Below are 18,971 nucleotides of genomic sequence, written 5' to 3' on the forward strand. Positions count from 1 at the left end.
ACCCCCGCGGGGCCCCGGCCTCTCCCGCGCCCGCCCCGGGGGAGCCCGGCGGCCTCGCGCGCCCACGGGTGGGGGCGGCCGGGGCCGGGGCACGAGGAGGGCCCGGCCGCCGGGAGCGGCCCCGGGAGGTCCCAGGCGCGTTGGCGCTGCCCCGCGAGCGAGCCCCCAGAGCACGCAGACCAGCTCTCCGCGTGCAGCCGTGTTTGAGCCGAACGCAACCGCGGGGACGCTACAGCTCCGGGTTGAGAGGGGCGGCCGCCGGCACGTGGACCCCGTCGCCGCCGCCGCGCCGCTCCGGCCCCTCGGCCCCGTCCTCGCCGACCTGTCCCGGGATGCGGAAGTCGACGGGGGGCTGGTCCCGCTTGGGGCTGGGGGTGTCGAGGCGGGGCCGGGGCTCGGCGGGGCAGCCGGTGCCCTGGAGGAACTGCAGGAAGTTCTCCTCGATGGAGCCCTCGCGGCTGGGCAGCCGCAGGTCCTCCTCGGGCGGCTGCTTGAAGAAGCAGGTGAGGAGTCGGCCCAGCTCGCCGCGGATCTGCCGGTTGAGGCACCCGTAGAAGAAGGGGTTGGAGGTAAAGCAGAAGTAGCCCAGCCAGGTGACCACGGTCTCGGCCGCCGGCCCCGCCAAGGGCTGGGCGCTCAGGGCCGTGTAGAGGTGGAAGGAGAAGTAGGGCAGCCAGCAGAAGAGGAACTGGCCCCCCACGGCCAGCAGGATGGCAGCCGCCTTGCCCCCCCCGAACGTCCTCTGCGGGGTGGTGCGGGGGGCCCCCGAGGTGGTCACCATGGTGGAGCGGCTGCTGAGCGACTCGGAGCGCCGCCGCGGCGTCTCCATCCAGGTGGGCAGGGGGCCGTGGTGCATGGCCGCCACCCGCGCCACCTTGAACATGCTGCAGTAGACCACCACGATGATGAGGAGGGGCAGGAGGAAGTAGAAGGCGGCGAAGAAGACCACGAAGAACTTGCAGTAGGGGCCGCGGCTCCATTGCAAGGAGCAGCCGCGGCCGGCGGGCGCCGGCGGGCGGTCGGGGGACAGCCAGCCCAGCACGGGGACGAGGGAGGTGGCCACGGCCTTGAGCCAGACGCCGACCAGCACGCAGGCCACCAGCCCCACCGTCATCCGCACCTCGTAGCGCATGGGGTGCACCACGTAGTAGTAGCGCTCCACGTTGATGGTGGAGATGGAGAGGATGCACATGCTGATGAAGCAGACGCTGAGGAACAGGTAGACGCGGCACATGGCCTCGCCGAAAACCGGGCTGTCGAAGATGGACGAGCCGGAGAGCATCTCCAGCGGCATGAGGGTGAGGGCGGCCAGGAAGTCCACCAGGCAGAGGTGGAAGACGAAGACGAACTTGCGCAGCGCCGGCGTCTTCACGATGACGGTCATGACGGCGGCGTTGCCCACGATGGCCGTCAGGTCGATGAGCAGCATGAAGAAGAGCCCCACCGACTTGGAGGCCACATCCTTGGGCTTGCCGTCGGCCGTGCCGTTGGGGGGCATGGGGCCCGGGGAGGGCTGCAGCGCTCGCGCCGTCCTAGAGCCGTTCCAGGCCCACGGGGCGGGCAGGGAGGGCTCCATGCTGTGCCGCCGCGCCGGCGCTCACCGGCCCATCGCCCATCCTCGGGGCCTCCGGCGCGGGGCCGCGGGGCATCGCTGGGTGCTCACATCGCCGCCGCCCTACGCCTGACACCGGCTCCGGGCCATCTCCCGGCCCCGCTGTGCCGGGGCAGGATGGGTCCTGCCGAGCCCGTGGCACTCAGTGCACCCCAGGGTGCCCCCCGGCCCCGCTCATCTCCCCGCTCCTCTCCGCCGGGCAGAGCCGCGTGCCTGCGGGGAAGGGGAAGCCGTCAGCGGGGTGGCACGGTGGGGATGGCGGGGACAGCGGGGACAGCGGGGACTGCGGGGCAAACCGGGGCCCGCGAGCCCCCAGGCGGGTGTCCCAGCTCAGCTGTGACTCCCAAGTGCAACCCCCGCACCCTGGGCACTGCTGGGTTCCCCCACATCACGACCCCTGCGCCAAACCCCTTTTCCAGAAGAACCCTTCCTCCCCTGAAAAATGAGCGATTCTGGGGCTGAACCCCCCCAGCTGCCCTGCTTCGTCCCCCGACACCCACCTGCGTCCTTCGCCCAGAGCCTGGGCACCGCTGGGACCGCCCTGGGGACACCAAGTCCTGGGCGCCCGGGTCCCCCCGTCACCTGGGGGGGCCGCGTGTGACCCCACACCCCCAGCCCGTCCCAGAGGGGTTGCCCCCCCCCCTCCCCCCCCAGACACAGCCCAGAGAGGGTGGGCACCGGGGCGGGGGCCCTCCGGAGACCCCCCCCTCCCCTCCCCACCCATGGGTGCTCCCCCGGGGCAGGCTGCGGGAGGTTCCCCGAGCCCGGCCGGTGCCCCCCGGCGACGGAAGGGGGGTGCAGGGGGTGCCCCCCCCCCCCCCCGCCGCCCCCAGCCCTGCCTCCCCGACCCCCCCCCCCCGGCATCGCTCCGCCGCCGCCCCGGCACCTACCCCGGGGGGGGCTCCACGGGCCCCCGGCCGGAGCCGGGCGGGGATGCTCGGGGCCGGGGCCGGTGCTGGAGCCGCTGCGGCGAGGGATGCTCCCGCACCGACCGGGCTGCTGGGTCCTAAGCGCCTCCCGCCCGCGCCGCCGCTCCCCGGGACCACCGGGCCCCGGGCCGGGACACCGGGGGGAGACCGGGCCCCGCCGAGCCCCCCCCCCCCCCCCCCCCAGCTGCGGGGTCCCGGGGGGGGGTCGCGGCTCTGCCCAACGCCCCCGGGGGATGGGGGTTGGGGGGGGGGGGGGGAAGTGGCCCCGCTTGCGGCCCCGAGCTTCGGCCGTGCCTCAGTTTCCCCAGCCCCCCCCCGAGGCTGGGGGGTCCTCGTGGGGGCGGGGGGGGCGCTGTTGGCCCGGAGGGTCCGTTCTGAGGGCGGGGGGGTCGCTGTGAGGTGGGGGGGTCCCTGTGGTGCCGGGGTGGCCCCGGTGGGGGTGTGGGGGTGAGGCTGGGTGCTGGGGAGGGCTCTGGAGGCACTGGGGGAACCGGGAGACGGCGGCTCCTGGGGGCACGGGGGGAGGCAAAGGGGGGGGCACGGGGCAAGGGGGTGCAGGGGGCACCTGGGGGGGGGGGAGCCGGGGCCGTGGGGCAGCCTCACAGTGGCGGGCACAGAGCGGGGATGGGGACGGGTGCAGGGGCACAGGGCCAGTGGGGTGGGGGACCTGGGGGGGGGTGCAGGGCACCTGGCTCTGCTCCCCCCATCCCAGCGCCCCGTCCCCTCCTCCCAGTTCAGCGATGGAGCCACTGGGATGGGGGGGGGGGGGTGGGCGCCCCCGCCACGCGCCGTGCCTCAGTTTCCCCAGGCGCCCGGCCAGCATTTTGCAACGTGGGGGGGTCCCCAACCGGCCCCCGGGGTCCGGCCCCCCCCGAAGGCCTGCGCAGGCTGGGAGCTTCCCCCGGCGGTGCCCTGGGCCCTGTCCCCCGGGTGCGGGGGCGGCCGTGCTGGGGGCAGGCGGCGAGCGGGCACCGAGTCCCTGCCGCAGGCCCGGCGGTGACGTGCGCACCGCTAGGCCGCGGGCACCCGAAAACACACCCGGCCGCACCGGATTAGGAGCGCGGGACCTCGGATGGACCGGCACCGCCAGCACCGGCACCTGGCTGCCCACCTACCCCAGCGGCACCCCAGCGGCGCTTCGGTGCAGGCGGGGGTTCGGCCGTGCTGCTCCCCAGCACCCAGCACCCAGCATTTTGGGTGCAGAGCCAGGCCCAGCACCCCAAGAACCGTCCCGGGGCTGGGAAGCCACCGGGAGCGCCGCTCCCACCCCTCAGCACCCAGCGGGGTGCCCGCAGCGGGGGCCGCGCACCCCTCGCACACGGGTGCGTCCGGGGGGGTGGGGGGAGACCCCAGGCTCCCCCCCCCCCGGACCATGCTACGGCAGGGAAACTGAGGCACGGGGCACGGGGGGCAGGAGGCGAGGCTGCCGTGGGCAGGGGGGGGCATTCCCCAGCAGCTTGGGGGGGCGGGGGGGCTGCCCCCCAGAAGGTGCTGGCCGCTGGCCCCTACCCCGCCGCCCAGCCCAACCTGCGCCTTGGTGCCGGGGGGCTGATGGGGCACGGGGGGGGCACCCAGCGCCCAGCACCCAGCGCCCGGACACCCCCGCACCCAATCGCCCCCCCCCCCCCGAGGCCCCCGATGACCCCGGCAGTGGCAGCCCCGCTGCAGGCGCAGGGTGAGCGCGCATGCGTGTGTGTGTGTGCGGCGTGTGTGCAGCGTGCGCGTGCGTGTGCGGCGTGCGCGTGCGTGTGCTCACACGCGTGTGAACCTGGCGTGGCGGCACGTGTGCGCGTGCGATCGGGGGCGCGCCCGCTCGTGTCTCTGGGCCGTGCGTGCGTGCGCGTGGCTGCAGCGTGCGCGTGCTCGGGTGTGCGCGTGCCCGCGCCTCCCCCACGTGCCAGCACGCGCGTGCTCCCGGGTGGCACCGCACGGCCGGGTCCCCAGGGACGGGGACGCCCGGAGCCCTCTGGGACCAGGGGGGGAGGAGGGGTGCGGGTGCTGCTGCCCTGGGGGGGGCTCAGTGCGGGGCGGGGGCCGGGCTGGCAGCGGGCGCGGGGCAGGGATTAGCACCCGGATTACGGCAGAGAAATTGAGGATGATCGAAGGGCAAAAATCCCGGTCCGGCGGCAGGGGACAGTGGCAGCGGGGGGGCGGGGGGGGCAGCCCTGGTGTCACCCGGCTCGGGGCGTGCGCACGGGTGCAGAAGCCCCAGTTGGGGCAGGGAGCGGGCAGTGGGGGCACGGGGGGGGGACAGGGCGAGGGGCACCCTGGGGACACCCCGCTGGGCCTTGCCGGAGCTCCCCTTTGATTACCCCCCCCGCCCCCCCCCCCCGCAACTAAAAAGCTGCATCGTCACGGCGCTGTTTGTTCCAGCTCCTTTCCCTCTAATTTTGGACCCAAAAAACCGGCACAAATGTTTGCGTCTAAAAATACGCCCGGGAGGCAGAGAAACAACTGTGCACATCGGGGGGGGGAAGGGGGTCACCCCCTGCCTGCCCGGGGGCGGCGGCACCCAAGGGTGCCCCTCGGTGGGGTCCCGGGGCAGGGGGTCCCCCCCTCGTCCTGGGGGTGGCGGGCGGGCTGGTGCGGGCCAGCGCTGCCAGGATGGGGATGGTACTGGGGAAACTGGGCTGGGACTGGGGGGTCTGGGCCGGCCCTGCGGGGTGCGAGCCGGTACGGGGGGATTGGTGCTGGTACCGGGGGACCTGGGCCGGGCCCACGGGGGCTGCGCTGGGGCTGAGGGACCGGGGCGGGGGCTGCAGGTGGGCCCAGCACAGCAGGACGGGGTGGGGAGGGGGGGATAGGGGTGGGATGGGGTGGGATTGGGTGGGATGGGATGGGATGGGGATGGGATGGGGATGGGGATGGGGATGGGATGGGATGGGATGGGGATGGGGATGGGGATGGGATGGGGATGGGGATGGGATGGGATGGGGATGGGGATGGGATGGGATGGGATGGGGATGGGGATGGGATGGGGATGGGGATGGGATGGGATGGGGATGGGATGGGATGGGATGGGGATGGGATGGGGATGGGGATGGGGATGGGGATGGGGATGGGATGGGATGGGGATGGGGGGATGGGGATGGGGATGGGGATGGGATGGGGATGGGGATGGGGATGGGGATGGGATGGGGATGGGGATGGGATGGGGATGGGATGGGGATGGGGATGGGGATGGGGATGGGGATGGGGATGGGGATGGGATGGGGATGGGGATGGGGATGGGGATGGGGATGGGGATGGGATGGGGATGGGGATGGGGATTGGGATGGGGATGGGGATGGGATGGGGATGGGGATGGGGATGGGGATGGGATGGGGATGGGGATGGGGATTGGGATGGGGATGGGGATGGGGATTGGGATGGGGATGGGGATGGGGATGGGGATGGGGATGGGGATGGGGATGGGGATGGGATGGGATGGGATGGGGATGGGGATGGGATGGGGATGGGGATGGGATGGGGATGGGGATGGGGATGGGATGGGGATGGGGATGGGATGGGGATGGGATGGGGATGGGATGGGATGGGGATGGGGATGGGGATGGGATGGGGATGGGGATGGGATGGGGATGGGATGGGATGGGGATGGGGATGGGGATGGGATGGGGATGGGGATGGGATGGGATGGGGATGGGGATGGGGATGGGGATGGGGATGGGGATGGGGATGGGGATGGGGATGGGATGGGGATGGGATGGGGATGGGGATGGGATGGGGATGGGGATGGGATGGGGATGGGGATGGGATGGGGATGGGGATGGGATGGGGATGGGATGGGATGGGGATGGGGATGGGGATGGGATGGGGATGGGGATGGGATGGGGATGGGGATGGGATGGGGATGGGGATGGGGATGGGGATGGGGATGGGGATGGGGATGGGATGGGGATGGGATGGGGATGGGGACGGGGATGGGGATGGGATGGGATGGGGATGGGGATGGGATGGGGATGGGGATGGGGATGGGGATGGGATGGGGATGGGATGGGATGGGGATGGGATGGGGATGGGGATGGGGATGGGGACGGGATGGGGATGGGATGGGGATGGGATGGGATGGGGATGGGATGGGGATGGGGATGGGGATGGGGACGGGATGGGGATGGGATGGGGATGGGATGGGATGGGGATGGGATGGGGATGGGATGGGGATGGGGATGGGGATGGGGGGGATGGGGATGGGGATGGGGATGGGATGGGGATGGGGATGGGGATGGGGATGGGATGGGGATGGGGGGATGGGGATGGGGATGGGATGGGGATGGGGATGGGGATGGGATGGGGATGGGATGGGGATGGGGATGGGGATGGGGATGGGGATGGGGATGGGATGGGATGGGGATGGGGATGGGATGGGGATGGGATGGGGATGGGGATGGGGATGGGGATGGGGATGGGATGGGATGGGGATGGGGATGGGATGGGGATGGGGATGGGGATGGGGATGGGGATGGGGATGGGGATGGGGATGGGGATGGGGATGGGGATGGGGATGGGGATGGGGATGGGATGGGGATGGGATGGGGATGGGATGGGGATGGGATGGGGATGGGGATGGGGCCGGGGACCGGGGCCGGGGGGGGTGTGGTAGCGGTGAGGATTTGGCGGGGGGCGGCCGGGGCCGGGGCCGGGTCCGGGGCCGGCCCACGAGGGGTTAAGCGGGCGGCGCTGCCATTGGCCGCGTGCGGCGCGGCGGCAGCCAATGAGGACCCGCCGTGCGCGGGGGCCGCCGCGCCGGGGCCGCCCCCAGGCCGCTGTCCCGGGGCGGGCGCGCTGCAGCCCCGCGGGGCCCGGCCCGGCCCGGCCCGGCCCGGATCGGATCGGATCGGATCGGATCGGTTCAGCCCTGTTCGGCTCGGCTCACCCCGGCACGCTTCAGCCCGACCCGGCCCGGTTCAGTTCGGCCCAGCTCGGCCCGGTTCGGTTCGGCCCAGCTCGGCCCGGTTCGGTTCGGCTCGGCCCGGTTCTGCTCGGCTCGGCTCCGCTCGCTTTTCTCGCCTCAGCCCCGTTCGGCCCGGCCCGGCCCGGCCCGGCTCGTGTCGTCGTGCCTCGGCCCGGCCTCCCCCGTTGCCCTCCTCGGCACCGGCCCGGCCCGGCCCCGGGCCCCGGTAACGCCCGGTCGGGGGGGGGGGGGGGAGGGGAGCGAGGCATCCTCCCGCCCGCCGCGGGGGGGCCGGGGCCGCGGCGCGGGGCTGGGGCGGGGCGGGCGCGGGGGGCACCGGGAGCGGCGCGGCCGGGCCCGGTCGGTTGGGGGGGGGGCGGTGGAGGCAGCGGGAGCCCGGAGCCGCCCGGTGGCAGCGGGCGAGCAGCGGGCCTGGCACCTGCCGGGACACCGGGTGGCACCCTGCAGCGCCACGCCGGGTGACAAAGCCACCCCGCGCCGTGACACCGGGTGAGGAGCAAGCCCGCCGTGACACCGGGCCGCGAGCCGTGACACCGAGCCGTGACACCGAGCCGTGACACCGAGCCGTGACACCGAGCCGTGACACCGAGCCGTGACACCGGCTGGCCCAACCCCCCCCCCCGCGGTGTCACCGGGTGGCCGGAGCCACCCCGCGCCGTGACGCTGGCAGCCGAAGGCTCCCCGCGGCGCGAGCCGTGACCCCGGGCGCCCGGCGCCCCGCGTGCCGTGACACCGCGCGCCCCGGCGCATGCGGTGACGCCGGGCCGCACGAGCCACCGCGTCCCCGTCCCCATCCCCGCGGCGGGGCCGAGCGCGGCGCCGGGGCCATGGCGGGGCCGGGGGCCCTGCTGGCGGTGGCGGCGCTGGCGCTGGCGGCGGGGGCGGCGGGCGGGAGCTGCCCCCCGCGCTGCGTCTGCGCCTCCAACATCCTGAGCTGCTCGCAGGCGGTGCTGAGCGCCGTGCCCGCGCCCCTGCCCCGCTTCACCGCCGTGCTGGACCTGAGCCACAACAACCTGAGCCGGCTGCGCGCCGACTGGGCGCCGGGGCGGCTGGCGCACCTGCACGCCCTGCTGCTGTCCCACAACGGGCTGGCCTTCGTGTCCACCGAGGCCTTCGCGCACGTCCCGCACCTGCGGCACCTCGACCTCTCCTCCAACCGCCTGCGGGCGCTGGAGGAGAACCTCTTCAGCGACCTGGCCGAGCTGGAGGTGCTGCTGCTCTACAACAACGAGATCGCCGCCGTCGACCGCACCGCCTTCGACAACCTGGGCCGGCTGCGCAAGCTCTACCTGGGCCAGAACCACATCGCCCGCTTCCCGCTGGAGCTGCTGCGCGAGGGCAGCCGCCTGCCGCAGCTGGCGCTGCTCGACCTCTCGGCCAACCGCCTGCGCAGCCTCCCCGTGGCCGAGCTGCAGGCGCTGCCGGCCTGGCTGCGCGACCGCCTCTACCTGCACGGCAACCCGCTGGCCTGCGACTGCCCGCTCTTCCAGCTGGTGGCCCGCGGCTGGCGCCGCCGCCTCAGCGCCGTGCTGGACTTCCAGGAGGAGCTGCGCTGCCTGCTGCCGGCCCCGGGCCGCGCGCCCGTCGGCATCCTGGCGCTGGCCGGCCGCGAGCTGCTCAACTGCAGCGAGGCGCGCGAGGCCGTGCTGGAGGCGCACCTGGGCGACACCGTGACGCTGGGCTGCGACAGCCGGCTGCGGGCGGCGCACAGCCGGCACTGGGTGACGCCGGGCGGCGAGCGGGTGCCGGAGGAGGCCGGCAACGGCAGCGCGGCCGTGCTGGCCAACGGCAGCCTGCAGCTGCGGGCGCTGCGCCCCGAGGACGCCGGCACCTACGCCTGCCGGGTGGCCGGCCCCGCGCTCAACGAGACGCTCTACGTGGAGCTGCTGGTGCACAACTTCACGCTGCACGGCCCGCACGACGGCCTCAACACCGCCTACACCACGCTGGTGGGCTGCATCCTGAGCGTGGTGCTGGTGCTCATCTACCTGTACCTCACCCCCTGCCGCTGCTGCTGCCGCGGCGCCGACAAGACGCCGGCCCCCCGCGACGACAGCCTCAACTCCTCCGTGCTCAGCGCCACCCCCAACCACGCCGCCAGAGAGCCCCCCCAGCCCCACGGCGCCGCCGGGCCCCGCGCCCCCCCGGGGGGGCAGAACGGCAGGTTCAAAGCGGGGGGCACCCCCCCGGCCGTGGCGGTGGCGGCGGCGCGGGAGGGCCCCCGGGCGCAGAGGAAGGTGTCGGACCCGGACTCGGTCAGCTCGGTGTTCTCGGACACCCCCATCGTGGTGTAGGGGGGGGCACCCTGCTGTTGGAGCCCCCCCCACCCCCCCCGCACCGTTCCCCCGGTCCGCGCTGGATGGGGTGCAGGAAGGACAGCCGGCCCGGCCCCCCCGCTGCGTGCATCGCAGCCCCGGGCCCCGCAGAGGTCGCCTCCGCCGTGCCGGACACAAGGGACACGGGGACTCTGGTGGGGACGGCGCGACCTGGAGCCCCCCCGGGGGTCCGGGCACCGCAGGACCCCCACTGACGGCACCCGGGGACACGGGGCCGCCCCTGCCCCCCCGCTGCCTGGGCACCCCAGGGCCAGCAGCCAGGTGCCAGCCGCCCCTCCCCACGGCGCTGCCCCCCCGCATGTTTATCGCGACGCATGACCCCCCCCGGGAAGCATGTCCCCAAGGCCACAGCTGCCACCCAGACCTCCGGGGGGGCGCTCGGGGCACGGCCACCCTCGGGGACCCCCCGCCGCCCCCCGTTCAATGCACGGCCACGAGCAGACCCCCGCCCGGCGCCCCCCTCGGGGTCCCGGCCCGGGGGGGGGTAACGTCGCCGCCCCGCGCGTGGGGGGGGTCCCGGGGCCGGGGATCCCCCCCCAGCCCCCGCCTGCCCCCGCAGCCACCCCCCCAGCTCCGTCCCCGTCCCCCGGCCGCGCTGCTGCATCGGTGACAATAAACGTGAGCTCCCCGCCCGCTGCTGTGCCGCGCGCCGAGACCTCGCCCCCCACGGCCCCCCCACGGCCCCCCCACGGCCCCCCAGGGCCCCCCAGGCCCCCCCAGCACCCCAAAGACCCCCGCGTGGGGCGGGGCCAAGCCACGGGGGGCGGGGCCACGGGGCTGGTGGGAGGGGCATGGCAGAAGGGGTGGGGGTGGTGAAAGGGGCGGGGCCTTACCTGCGGGGGGCGGGGCCTGGGGCCGGGGGGGCGGGGCCTGGTGGGCCGGGGGACGGGGCCTGAGGCGGGGGCTGGTGGGGCGGGGGGCGGGGCCTGGGCGGGGGGGGCGGGGCCTGGTGGGACAGGGGGGCGGGGCCTGGTGGGACAGGGGGCGGGGCCTGGTGGGGCGGTGGGCGGGGCCTGGGCGGGGGGGGCGGGGCCTGGTGGGGCGGGGGGCGGGGCCTGTCCGTCCGCAGGGGGCTGCGGCGCGGGGACAGCGACACCGCGGGGCTGCGGGGGGCCCCCCCCAGCCCCCCCCCCCCCCCCCCCGTCCCCCCCGGGTCCCGCTCGCCCCGCGCCCCCCCCCCCGTCCCCTGCGGCAACCGGGGACCCCCCGCCCGGTCCCCGCGGGGCTCCCGGGGGCGCCGCCTTCCCCCGCCGTCCTCGCGGGCCGCGTCCCCTGCAGCCGCCCCGGGCACCGCGGGGACCTCAGGGCGCCCCCCCGGCCCCCCCCCCGTGCAATACGGGTTTAATTTTTCCTTTTTTTTTTTTTTTTTTTTTAAAAAAAAGAAACAACAAAAAAAAAACAGCAATAGGAATTCTTATAAATATCCGCAGCCGGCGGCGGCCCCCGGCCAGCGTGGTGGCCCCGTGGTGGCCCCGTGGTGGCCCCGTGGTGGCCCCGCGGCCGCTCCTGCCCCGGGACCCCCGGCCGCGGCCACCTCCTCTCCCCGGGGGTTGGGGTAGCAGCAACGGAACAGGAACAAAGAGTCTTGAGGTATTTTTCTGGAGGTTTTTTTTTTTCTTCTTCTTCTTCTCCCCTCGGGTTCTTCTCCCCTCGTCGGCTTCTCGGTGCTTCCCGGCGGCGGCGCGGGGCTCCCTGGCGCACAGAAGCCCCGGGCGGTGACGGAAGCCCCCGGCCCCTCCGTTAATGGGCTTTGGACTGCGGGGAGGGAGAGGCGCCGGTCAGCCACGGGGTGACCCCGGTCCCACGGTGTCCCCCACCCAGGGACAGGGCGTCCCCGCGGTGTCCCCCCCCCAGGGTTAGCGTATCCCCGCGGCAAACCCTTCCCAGGATTAGGATGTCCCCAGAGGGTCCCCATGCCAGCCACCCCCAGAGGGGTGACACCGGCAGCCCCACAGCACCAGGATAACCCCCACGGTGTCCTCCACAGAGTCCCCTACCTGGTGCCACCGTCCCCAGTCTGGGACGTGGGTGTCCCCTAGGGGTGTCCACGGCATCCCCAGCCTGGGGCCAGGGTATCCCCAGAGGGTCCCCGTGGCATCCCCAACATGGGACACGGATGTCCCCAGAGGGTGCCCGTGGTGTCCCCCACATCGGGACCACGGCATCAGCACGGCATCTCCCCTGCCAGCCCCCACCACACCACGTTGTCCCCATGGTGTCCCCCCCAACCAGGACCAGGGTGTCCCTCATGGAACGGGCACACACAAGTGGCCCCGAGCCCCAGGAGGAGGTGGGTGCCACCCCATCCCCCATGGGTGCCGGTGGCCCTGGGGGGTCCCCAATTTCACTGCCCTGTGAGACCCAGTTGATGCTGCTCAGCTCCTGTGGTCCCTAATATGCCTGGGGGCACCCCAAAAACCCACTCCCGCCCCCCAGATCTGAGTGGGGACCCCCCCAGCACCCCCACCCCCTCCTCAGCCCTACCTTCAGGGCGCTCCGCTTCTCCTCGAAGCCCAGGGGGGTCCCCGGCTTCTTCCTGCGGACGGAGCAGCCCGGGTCGGGGGGTGCTGGGCCGGGGGCGGGGGGGGGGGCTGGCGGGGGGGCGGCGTGCTTGGGCTTCCCAGGCCGGCAGTACGTGGCCGTGTTCTTGCGCTTCTTGGCCTCGTCCTCTGAGATGCAGCGGGGGGGCGGTGGGGGCACCCCGGCCCCGTGCAGCGGCGAGCCCCGGGGCTCCGGCGTGGCGCTGGGGGGGATGCGGCAGTCCGGGGGGGGGCCCCGCTTCAGCCGGCCGCCGGCGCACACCGAGCCATTGAGGGCAGCGGTGGCAGACGATGACACCGGGGCGGCTTTCGTCTTGCCGGGGGGGTGCAAGACCTGGCAGCCGGGGCTTTTGCTTTTCGCCCCGTCCCCGGGGCAGGTCCGTTTGTAGGGGGGGCTGGCGGCGGCGCCCAGGGGCTGCTTGCGTTTGCGGGCGACGGCGTCCGGCTCCGTGCTGCCCGCCGCCTCCTTGGCCCGGGAGGATTTGCTGGCCTTGGTGGAAGGCAACTTGCTGAAGGAGGGCGAGGGGATGTTGGCCGGCAGCGGGGAGGTGATGGACTGGCTGCCGCCCCCCCCGCACTCCGGCTGGCTGCAGGCGGCCGCTGCGTGCGGGGACCCCACCGTGTAGTTGATGCTGGCAGGGACCCGGCTGTCCCGGGGGCCGGCGGGGGCTGGGGGGGTCCGTGTGTGGGGCGGGGGGGCCGGGGCGGCGGGGCCGCAGGGGGGGCCGGCGGGGCTGGGGGGCGCCGGGGCGGTGTGGAGCTGGGGCTCGGCGGCCGGAGGGATCTTCCTGTGGGGTGGGACAGGAGATGGTGAGAGGGACTCCCACATCGCTGCTCCCTGCCCAGGTGGGACCCCCCCAGTCTCTGCAAAGACGGAACCAGTCCAGGCAGTGGCTACCCCCAGCTGCAGGGGGGCACCCCCCACCCCACAGAATCATTAATGTTGGAAGAGCCCTCCAGGATCACCCGGCCCAACCACCCCCTGCCACCAGCACCCCCTGAGCCCTGTCCCCAAGCACCGGGCCCGACCTCTCCTTGAGCACCCCCAGGGACGGTGACTCCCCCACCTCCCTGGGCAACCCGTCCCAACGCCTGACCGCTCTCTGAGCAGAAATGTTTCCTCATTTCCCACCTGAACCTCCCCTGGCACAACTCGAGGCCATTCCCTCTGGCCCTGTCACTGGTTATCTGCAAGAAGAGGTTGACCCCCAGCTCCCCACACGTGGCTGCAGAGAGCAGCGAGCTCTGCCCTGAGCCTCCTCTTCCCCAGACCAAACCCCCCCAGCTCCCCCAGCCGCTCCTCACAGGACCTGTGTCCCAGGCCCTTCCCCAGCCTCGCAGCCCTGCTCTGGACACGCTGCAGGGCCTCGGTGTCCCTCTGGTAGTGAGGGGCCCAAAGCTGAACCCAGCACTCGAGGGGCGGCCGCAGCAGAGCAGAACACAGGGGGACCACCACCTCCCTGGCCCTGCTGCCTGCGCCCTTCCTGACACAGCCAGGATGCCGTTGGCCTTTTCGGCCACCCGGGCACACTGCCGGCTCCTGTTCAGGCAAGCATCGACCAGCACCCCCAGGTCCTTTTCCTCTGCACAGCTTTCCAGCCACCCTGCCCCAAGCCTGCAGCGCTGCACGGGGTTGTTGTGCCCAAAGCACAGGACCCGGCACTGAGCCACGTTGAGCCTCATCCCGTTAGCCTCTGTCCATCGACCCAGCCTGTCCCGGTCCCGCTGCAGCGCCTTCCTGCCCTCCGGCAGATCGACTCCTCCCCCCAGCTTGGTGTCAGCTGCGAACCTACTGAGGGTGCGCTCGATTCCCTCATCCAAGCCATCGATAAAGATATAAAAGAGGATGGGCCCCAACACAGCACCCCCGCACAGATCTCACCCTGCAGCTCTAGCCCCACTCGGTGCCCTGCGCACCCCTGGGTCCCTCCCGAAGCGCCACGCTGGCCGGCAGGGTGCCCCCCGGCCCCCCCTCACCTCCACATGTGCGAGCTGAGGTGCCGCTCCAGCATGGAGCCCAGCGCCGAGCAGAAGCGGTCAAGGCGCCGGTTGAAGACGTAGCAGCCCGGGCTGACCAAGCGGCTCCCAAAGGTGCAGAACTGGGGGGGGGGGGGCACAGGGTGGGGGGCGTCAGGGTGGGCACCCCCAAAGCCCACCCGCAGCAGCGCGAGGGGGCACCCCCCAAACTCACCGCTTGTGGCCGCGGCGGGCGTGCCGCATAATGGCAGTCGGGGCGGTGGGCGTCCTCGGCCCCCTCCTCCTCGCTCTCCTCGCTGGACCCCCGGCTGCCCCCCTTGGGCAGGGGCAAGGGGAACAGCCCCGCGTCCCCCTCCTCGGGGTCGCTGTCGGAGGAAAGCCTGGCCCTGCACCGGAGAGGGGGCGGTGAGAGCTGCGGCCGCCGGGCATGGCCGGGGCTGATGCCGGCGGTGGGGACGGCGGGTGCTCACCTGGGGGGCGGGCAGTGGGAGTGGGGGGGCCTGGCACGGCAGGGGGATGCGCTGGGCGGGACGGCGGGGGGCTGCGGCAGCGCGGGGGCAGCCAGGGCCGGGCGCTCGGGGAGCGGCTCCTTCCTCACCGGGCTCTTCTCCTTCGGGGACTCCCGGCGGGAGCTGGCCTTCAGCTCGGCCACCAGCACGTCGAAGTCCTTGGCGCGGCCCTGCACCTCACGGCGCTGGTGCACGGAGTGGATCTGCGGGACGGGGGGGGGGTCACACGAGGTGGGGGGCACCCTCCGGGAGCCACCGCGGCTCCCACCACCCGAGGCCCGCGTCCCCCCGCCCGGCGCAGCCGAGGCGCTACCTTGCAGGTCAGCAGGCGGGTGCAGATCTTCTTGGTGTCGGGGTTCAGCACGCCGCACTGCCTGTTCAGGTCGCACTCCTTCCCTGCGGGCAGAGCGAGGCAGTGGGATGCCGGGGGGGCTGAGGGGGGCGCGGGGCTAAGCCACGCACGATGACCGGGCTGCCGCCGCCTCCGCCAGCCCCGCAGGAGGCTCCCGCGCTGCCCGAGCCCCCCCGGTGAGATCGGGCACCGGGCTCCCCGCCGGAGCCGGGCGAGACCCCCCCCGGCCCCCGGCCTGCGCCTAGGTCGTGCCGTGGCATCGCTCACTGTAGCCTGAGAGTGCCCGCGAGCGCCGCAGCATCTGTCCGTGTCCCGCTTGCGGGGCTCAGCCCTGGCTCGCGCTCTTGCTCACGGCGCAGGGCTCGCGGCTCCCGCGCCGCACGCAGCTCTTCCGGGCGCCCCCGCGGCGGGGGGCCCCAGACCTGCCGGGTGAACGGGGCCGCCGTCAGGGGCCGCCGCGGCTCCTCCGCGGGCGGGCGGAGGGACGGAGCCGCCGAGGTTACCTACCCCGCCGCTGCGCCGAACCCAGCCGCCGAGCAGCCGGACCCGGCCTGGGAGCCCGCGCCACGGCCCGCAGCTACGCGGCCCCCACCGGCACCCCCCGCCCGCGGCCGGCGGGGAAGCGGGACTCACGCGCCGGCTTCTTGTGGGACCTGGGGGGCGGCTTGCAGGCGCCCGGCTCCTTCTCCCCCGGGGCGGGCACGCTCTCTGGCTTGCGCACGGGGCCGGCGGCGGGCGGCGCCGAGTCCCCCCCGACCCCAGCCGGCACCGGGGGCTCTTTCGGCGGCGCTGTCGGGGAGGGTCTCCCCGGGGGGTCTTTGGAGCTGGAGGAAGGCTGCGCGGGCAGGGCTTTGGGGGGCACTTTGATCCCGTGCCCGTCCGGCTTGGGGAGGCTGGGGATCTTCTCCAGGTTCACCACAGGCATGAACAAGCTGGGAAGAGAAGGGGCCGGTGAGAGGCGCCCGGCGGCACCGGGGGGGCCGTGCCGCGGCCCGGCTGCTCACCAGAGGTTGTCCTTCTGCGCCTTGTCGGGCAGCGGCTGGGTCCGGCCGCGGGCGCCCGGCGGCTTCTCCCGCAGCGCCTTGGCCGCCGGCTGCCCGTTGACGGCGTGGCACTTGGGGCTGCCGGCGGCAGCCCGGGCGTACAGCTTGCTGAGCGGGCCGTGGCGCCGTTCTGCCGGGGAAAGGCCCGCCGTCAGCCCGCCGCAGGGCTCTGCGGCCCCCCGCCCACCCTCCCCGTGCCCCCACTTACCGCAGTGCTTCTGGAAGGCCTGGGGCTTCACCACCTGGCTGCAGTGGTTGCAGACCACCAGGTAGAACTCGTCGTGCGCCGGGCAGTGGCCGAAGATGGACATGTCTGCGGGGCAGAGGCTGGTCAGGTGCCTCAGGGCACGCGTGGTCCCCGAACCACGGGTTTTCTCCCCAAAGTGGGGAGCTTACCTTCCTTAATCAGCGTCATGGCGTCCAGTTTCTTGCTCCCGCTCTTGCTGCTCTCCTCCGGCTCCAACCCTGCTGGGGACCAAAACCCGTCAGCGGCACCCGGCTGCATCCCGCGTGCCCCAGCGCGCTGCCGCCTGGGCCGGATCCTGCACCAGCACCCAGCGGCTGCCGGTCCCACCCGTGGAGAGAGCTGAGGACCCGAGGGTGCCGGGAGCGGCTGTTGGCTCCGCCACCCGCGCCTCCGTGGGTAAAACCTGAGCTGAAGCGAGTGGGTGAGCTCCTGCTGGAGCGCCATCGCTGTCACGAGCCGTGCCGGCCTCAGCTCCCGCCTGCCCCGTCCCGCAGCCAGCACCGGGCACAAAGGCGCGGGTGCTGCCCTGTCCCCACCCCTGCAGCTGCAGCCACCGTGTCCCCTGGCTGCCAAACACCGGCCAGCGCTCCCAAAATGATGCAAAGAGCGAAAATTACACATGAGGATGGGTCCCTCGGCCGACCTCGGGATCAGCTGATGCCGTGGGGTACCCGTGGCCCCCCATCCCCTACCCCCCGTCCCAGGCTCAGGGTGGCACCCGGTGGGTGACACTCAGCTGCTCAAGGCCTGGACCCCACGAGGGCTGGGGACAGGGGGTGGCAGGGACCGCGGCACCACAGCAGGCACCAGCGGGGGCTCCTGGGCCCAAGGGGAAGGGGCAGAGACCACTGAGAGCACCCGAGAGAGGGGCTGGAGCCCAAAGCCACCGCGGAGGTACCCCGCTGGCAGGTGCCGGGCCCTGCGGTGACCGCGGCCATGGGGGCTCCTGGGGACAGCCCGCCCGGCTGTGACACGCTCAGGAGGTGGCCAGTGCCGCCCGTGTCCCCACCAGCTGTGCCAGCAGCACCCGTCCCTGCTGGCCGCACCAGGAGGCTGTCCCAGCACTGGGACACGCTGTGTGGTGTCCTGCATGGCTGGGCCATACTGGGCACCCAGTGCTGTCCAGCCGTGCCGTACTGGGCACCCAGCGTCACCCAGCCGTGCCGTACTGGGCACCCAGTCTGTCCAGCCGTGCTGTACTGGGCACCCAGTGTCACCCAGCTGTGCCGTACTGGGCACCCAGTGTCACCCAGCCGTGCCGTACTGGGCACCCAGTGCTGTCCAGCCGTGCCATTACTGGGCACCCAGTGTCACCCAGCCATGCCATACTGGGCACCCAGTGCTGTCCAGCTGTGCCGTACTGGGCACCCAGTGTCACCCAGCCGTGCCGCACTGGGCACCCAGTGTCACCCAGCCGTGCCGTACTGGGCACCCAGTGCTGTCCAGCTGTGCAGTACTGGGCACCCAGTGTCACCCAGCCGTGCTGTACTGGGCACCCAGTGCTGTCCAGCTGTGCCGTACTGGGCACCCAGTGTCACCCAGCCGTGCCGCACTGGGCACCCAGTGCTGTCCAGCCGTGCCGTACTGGGCACCCAGTGTCACCCAGCCGTGCCGTACTGGGCACCCAGTGTCACCAGCCGTGCCGTACTGGGCACCCAGCTCCGTCCAGCCGTGCCCGTGCAGTTGGAACGGGGGAGCCGGTCGGGGCAGTGCCGGTACCGGGGCTCCCGGTTCCCCGCGGGCACTGCCGGGTGCGCGGCCCCGCTCGGTGCCCGGTGCCCGCCTCCCCGTGCCCGACGCCCGGCTCCCGCACAAGCACGGCGGCGGCACGGACCCGCGGTTCCGGTGCCCGGTTCCCGCTCCGCTCCGCTCCGGGTGCCCGCTGCAGGACGCCCGCCGCCCGGTGCGGGGCGCCCGCCGCCCGCCGCCCGGTGCCCGCTGCCCGCCGCGCGGCGGCGCTAGGACCGGGGGGGGGGGGGGGCGGCGGCGGGCGCGGCCCCGTCCGGCGGCGGCCCCCCCCCCCCGCCCCCCGGCGCCCCCCCCCGCCCCGCCGCCGCCCCTCACCCGGCTCGGCGGGCGGCCCGGCCCGCTCCACCCAGGCGCTCCAGCTCTGCCCCGCGAACTCGTCCAGGCTCGGCAGCCGCCGCTCCGCCGCCGCCATCGCCGCCGCCGCCGCGCGCCCACGCGCCGCCATCGCCGCCGCCGCCGCCGCGGGAGCGCGCCCCCCCCGCCGCCGCCGCCGCCGCCGCCCCCGCCCCGCGCGCCCCCGCGCATGCGCCGCGCGCCCCCGCCCGCCCCGCGGCCCCACGGGCGGTGTAGTCCCGCCGCCGGCCCCGCCCCGGGGCTCCCGGGGGCAGCGCGGGGCCGGGGGGCACCGGACCCCGGGGGCACCGGACCCCCCCCCCCCCGCTCCCCCCGCCGGGCCCCGGTGCGGGGCGGCCCCGCGGCGGCGAGCTCGGTGCCGGGCGGGTGCCCGCGGTCGGTGCGCGGCTCCCGGCACGGCCCCGGGCAGCG

The 18,971-nt window shown here is 74.2% G+C and overlaps 3 protein-coding genes across 6 annotated transcripts; 1 reads left to right on the forward strand and 2 right to left on the reverse strand.

Annotated features, from left to right (window-relative positions):
• Positions 1-186: 186 nt before the first annotated feature.
• On the reverse strand, positions 187-1,637 carry GPR61 (G protein-coupled receptor 61). The gene has a single exon (XM_013170993.3). The coding sequence runs from the start codon at positions 1,574-1,576 to the stop codon at positions 230-232; it is 1,347 nt and encodes a 448-aa protein (XP_013026447.3). The 5' UTR covers positions 1,577-1,637; the 3' UTR covers positions 187-229.
• Positions 1,638-7,977: 6,340 nt separating this feature from the next.
• Positions 7,978-10,422, forward strand: AMIGO1 (adhesion molecule with Ig like domain 1). The gene has a single exon (XM_048055085.2). It carries the CDS (start codon positions 8,281-8,283, stop codon positions 9,745-9,747), a length of 1,467 nt encoding a protein of 488 aa, XP_047911042.2. The 5' UTR covers positions 7,978-8,280; the 3' UTR covers positions 9,748-10,422.
• Positions 10,423-11,183: 761 nt separating this feature from the next.
• ATXN7L2 (ataxin 7 like 2) lies at positions 11,184-18,710 on the reverse strand. 4 transcript variants are annotated; one of them, XM_066983007.1, is made up of 11 exons: positions 18,522-18,710; positions 16,607-16,675; positions 16,419-16,523; positions 16,172-16,340; positions 15,801-16,099; positions 15,129-15,211; positions 14,777-15,018; positions 14,521-14,692; positions 14,307-14,428; positions 12,274-13,117; positions 11,394-11,544 (listed from the first exon to the last, which is right to left on the reverse strand). In XM_066983007.1, the coding sequence occupies exons 1-11, from the start codon at positions 18,649-18,651 to the stop codon at positions 11,530-11,532; spliced, it is 2,250 nt and encodes a 749-aa protein (XP_066839108.1). In that variant the 5' UTR covers positions 18,652-18,710; the 3' UTR covers positions 11,394-11,529. The 4 variants fall into 4 exon arrangements, with proteins under 4 accessions (XP_066839105.1, XP_066839109.1, XP_066839108.1 ...); XM_066983006.1 differs by having other exon boundaries at positions 16,607-16,678; XM_066983004.1 differs by lacking the exon at positions 14,307-14,428 and having other exon boundaries at positions 11,184-11,544; positions 16,607-16,678.
• Positions 18,711-18,971: the final 261 nt, after the last annotated feature.

This window comes from Anser cygnoides, chromosome 25 (assembly GCF_040182565.1).
Source record: "Anser cygnoides isolate HZ-2024a breed goose chromosome 25, Taihu_goose_T2T_genome, whole genome shotgun sequence".
In the NCBI taxonomy this organism is placed as follows: Eukaryota; Metazoa; Chordata; class Aves; order Anseriformes; family Anatidae; genus Anser; species Anser cygnoides.

What these genes read in the sequence shown, in the direction of transcription:
- GPR61 (XM_013170993.3), bottom strand. Translation starts at nt 1,576, where the DNA reads ATGGAGCCCTCCCTGCCCGCCCCGTGGGCCTGGAACGGCTCTAGGACG.
- AMIGO1 (XM_048055085.2), top strand. Translation starts at nt 8,281, where the DNA reads ATGGCGGGGCCGGGGGCCCTGCTGGCGGTGGCGGCGCTGGCGCTGGCG.
- ATXN7L2 (XM_066983004.1), bottom strand. Translation starts at nt 18,651, where the DNA reads ATGGCGGCGCGTGGGCGCGCGGCGGCGGCGGCGATGGCGGCGGCGGAG. An exon ending in CCCGCCTGCTGACCTGCAAG is followed by an intron (nt 15,019 to 15,128) that starts GTAGCGCCTCGG and finishes CCCGTCCCGCAG; the next exon opens with ATCCACTCCGTGCACCAGCG. An exon ending in TCCCACTGCCCGCCCCCCAG is followed by an intron (nt 14,693 to 14,776) that starts GTGAGCACCCGC and finishes TCTCCGGTGCAG; the next exon opens with GGCCAGGCTTTCCTCCGACA.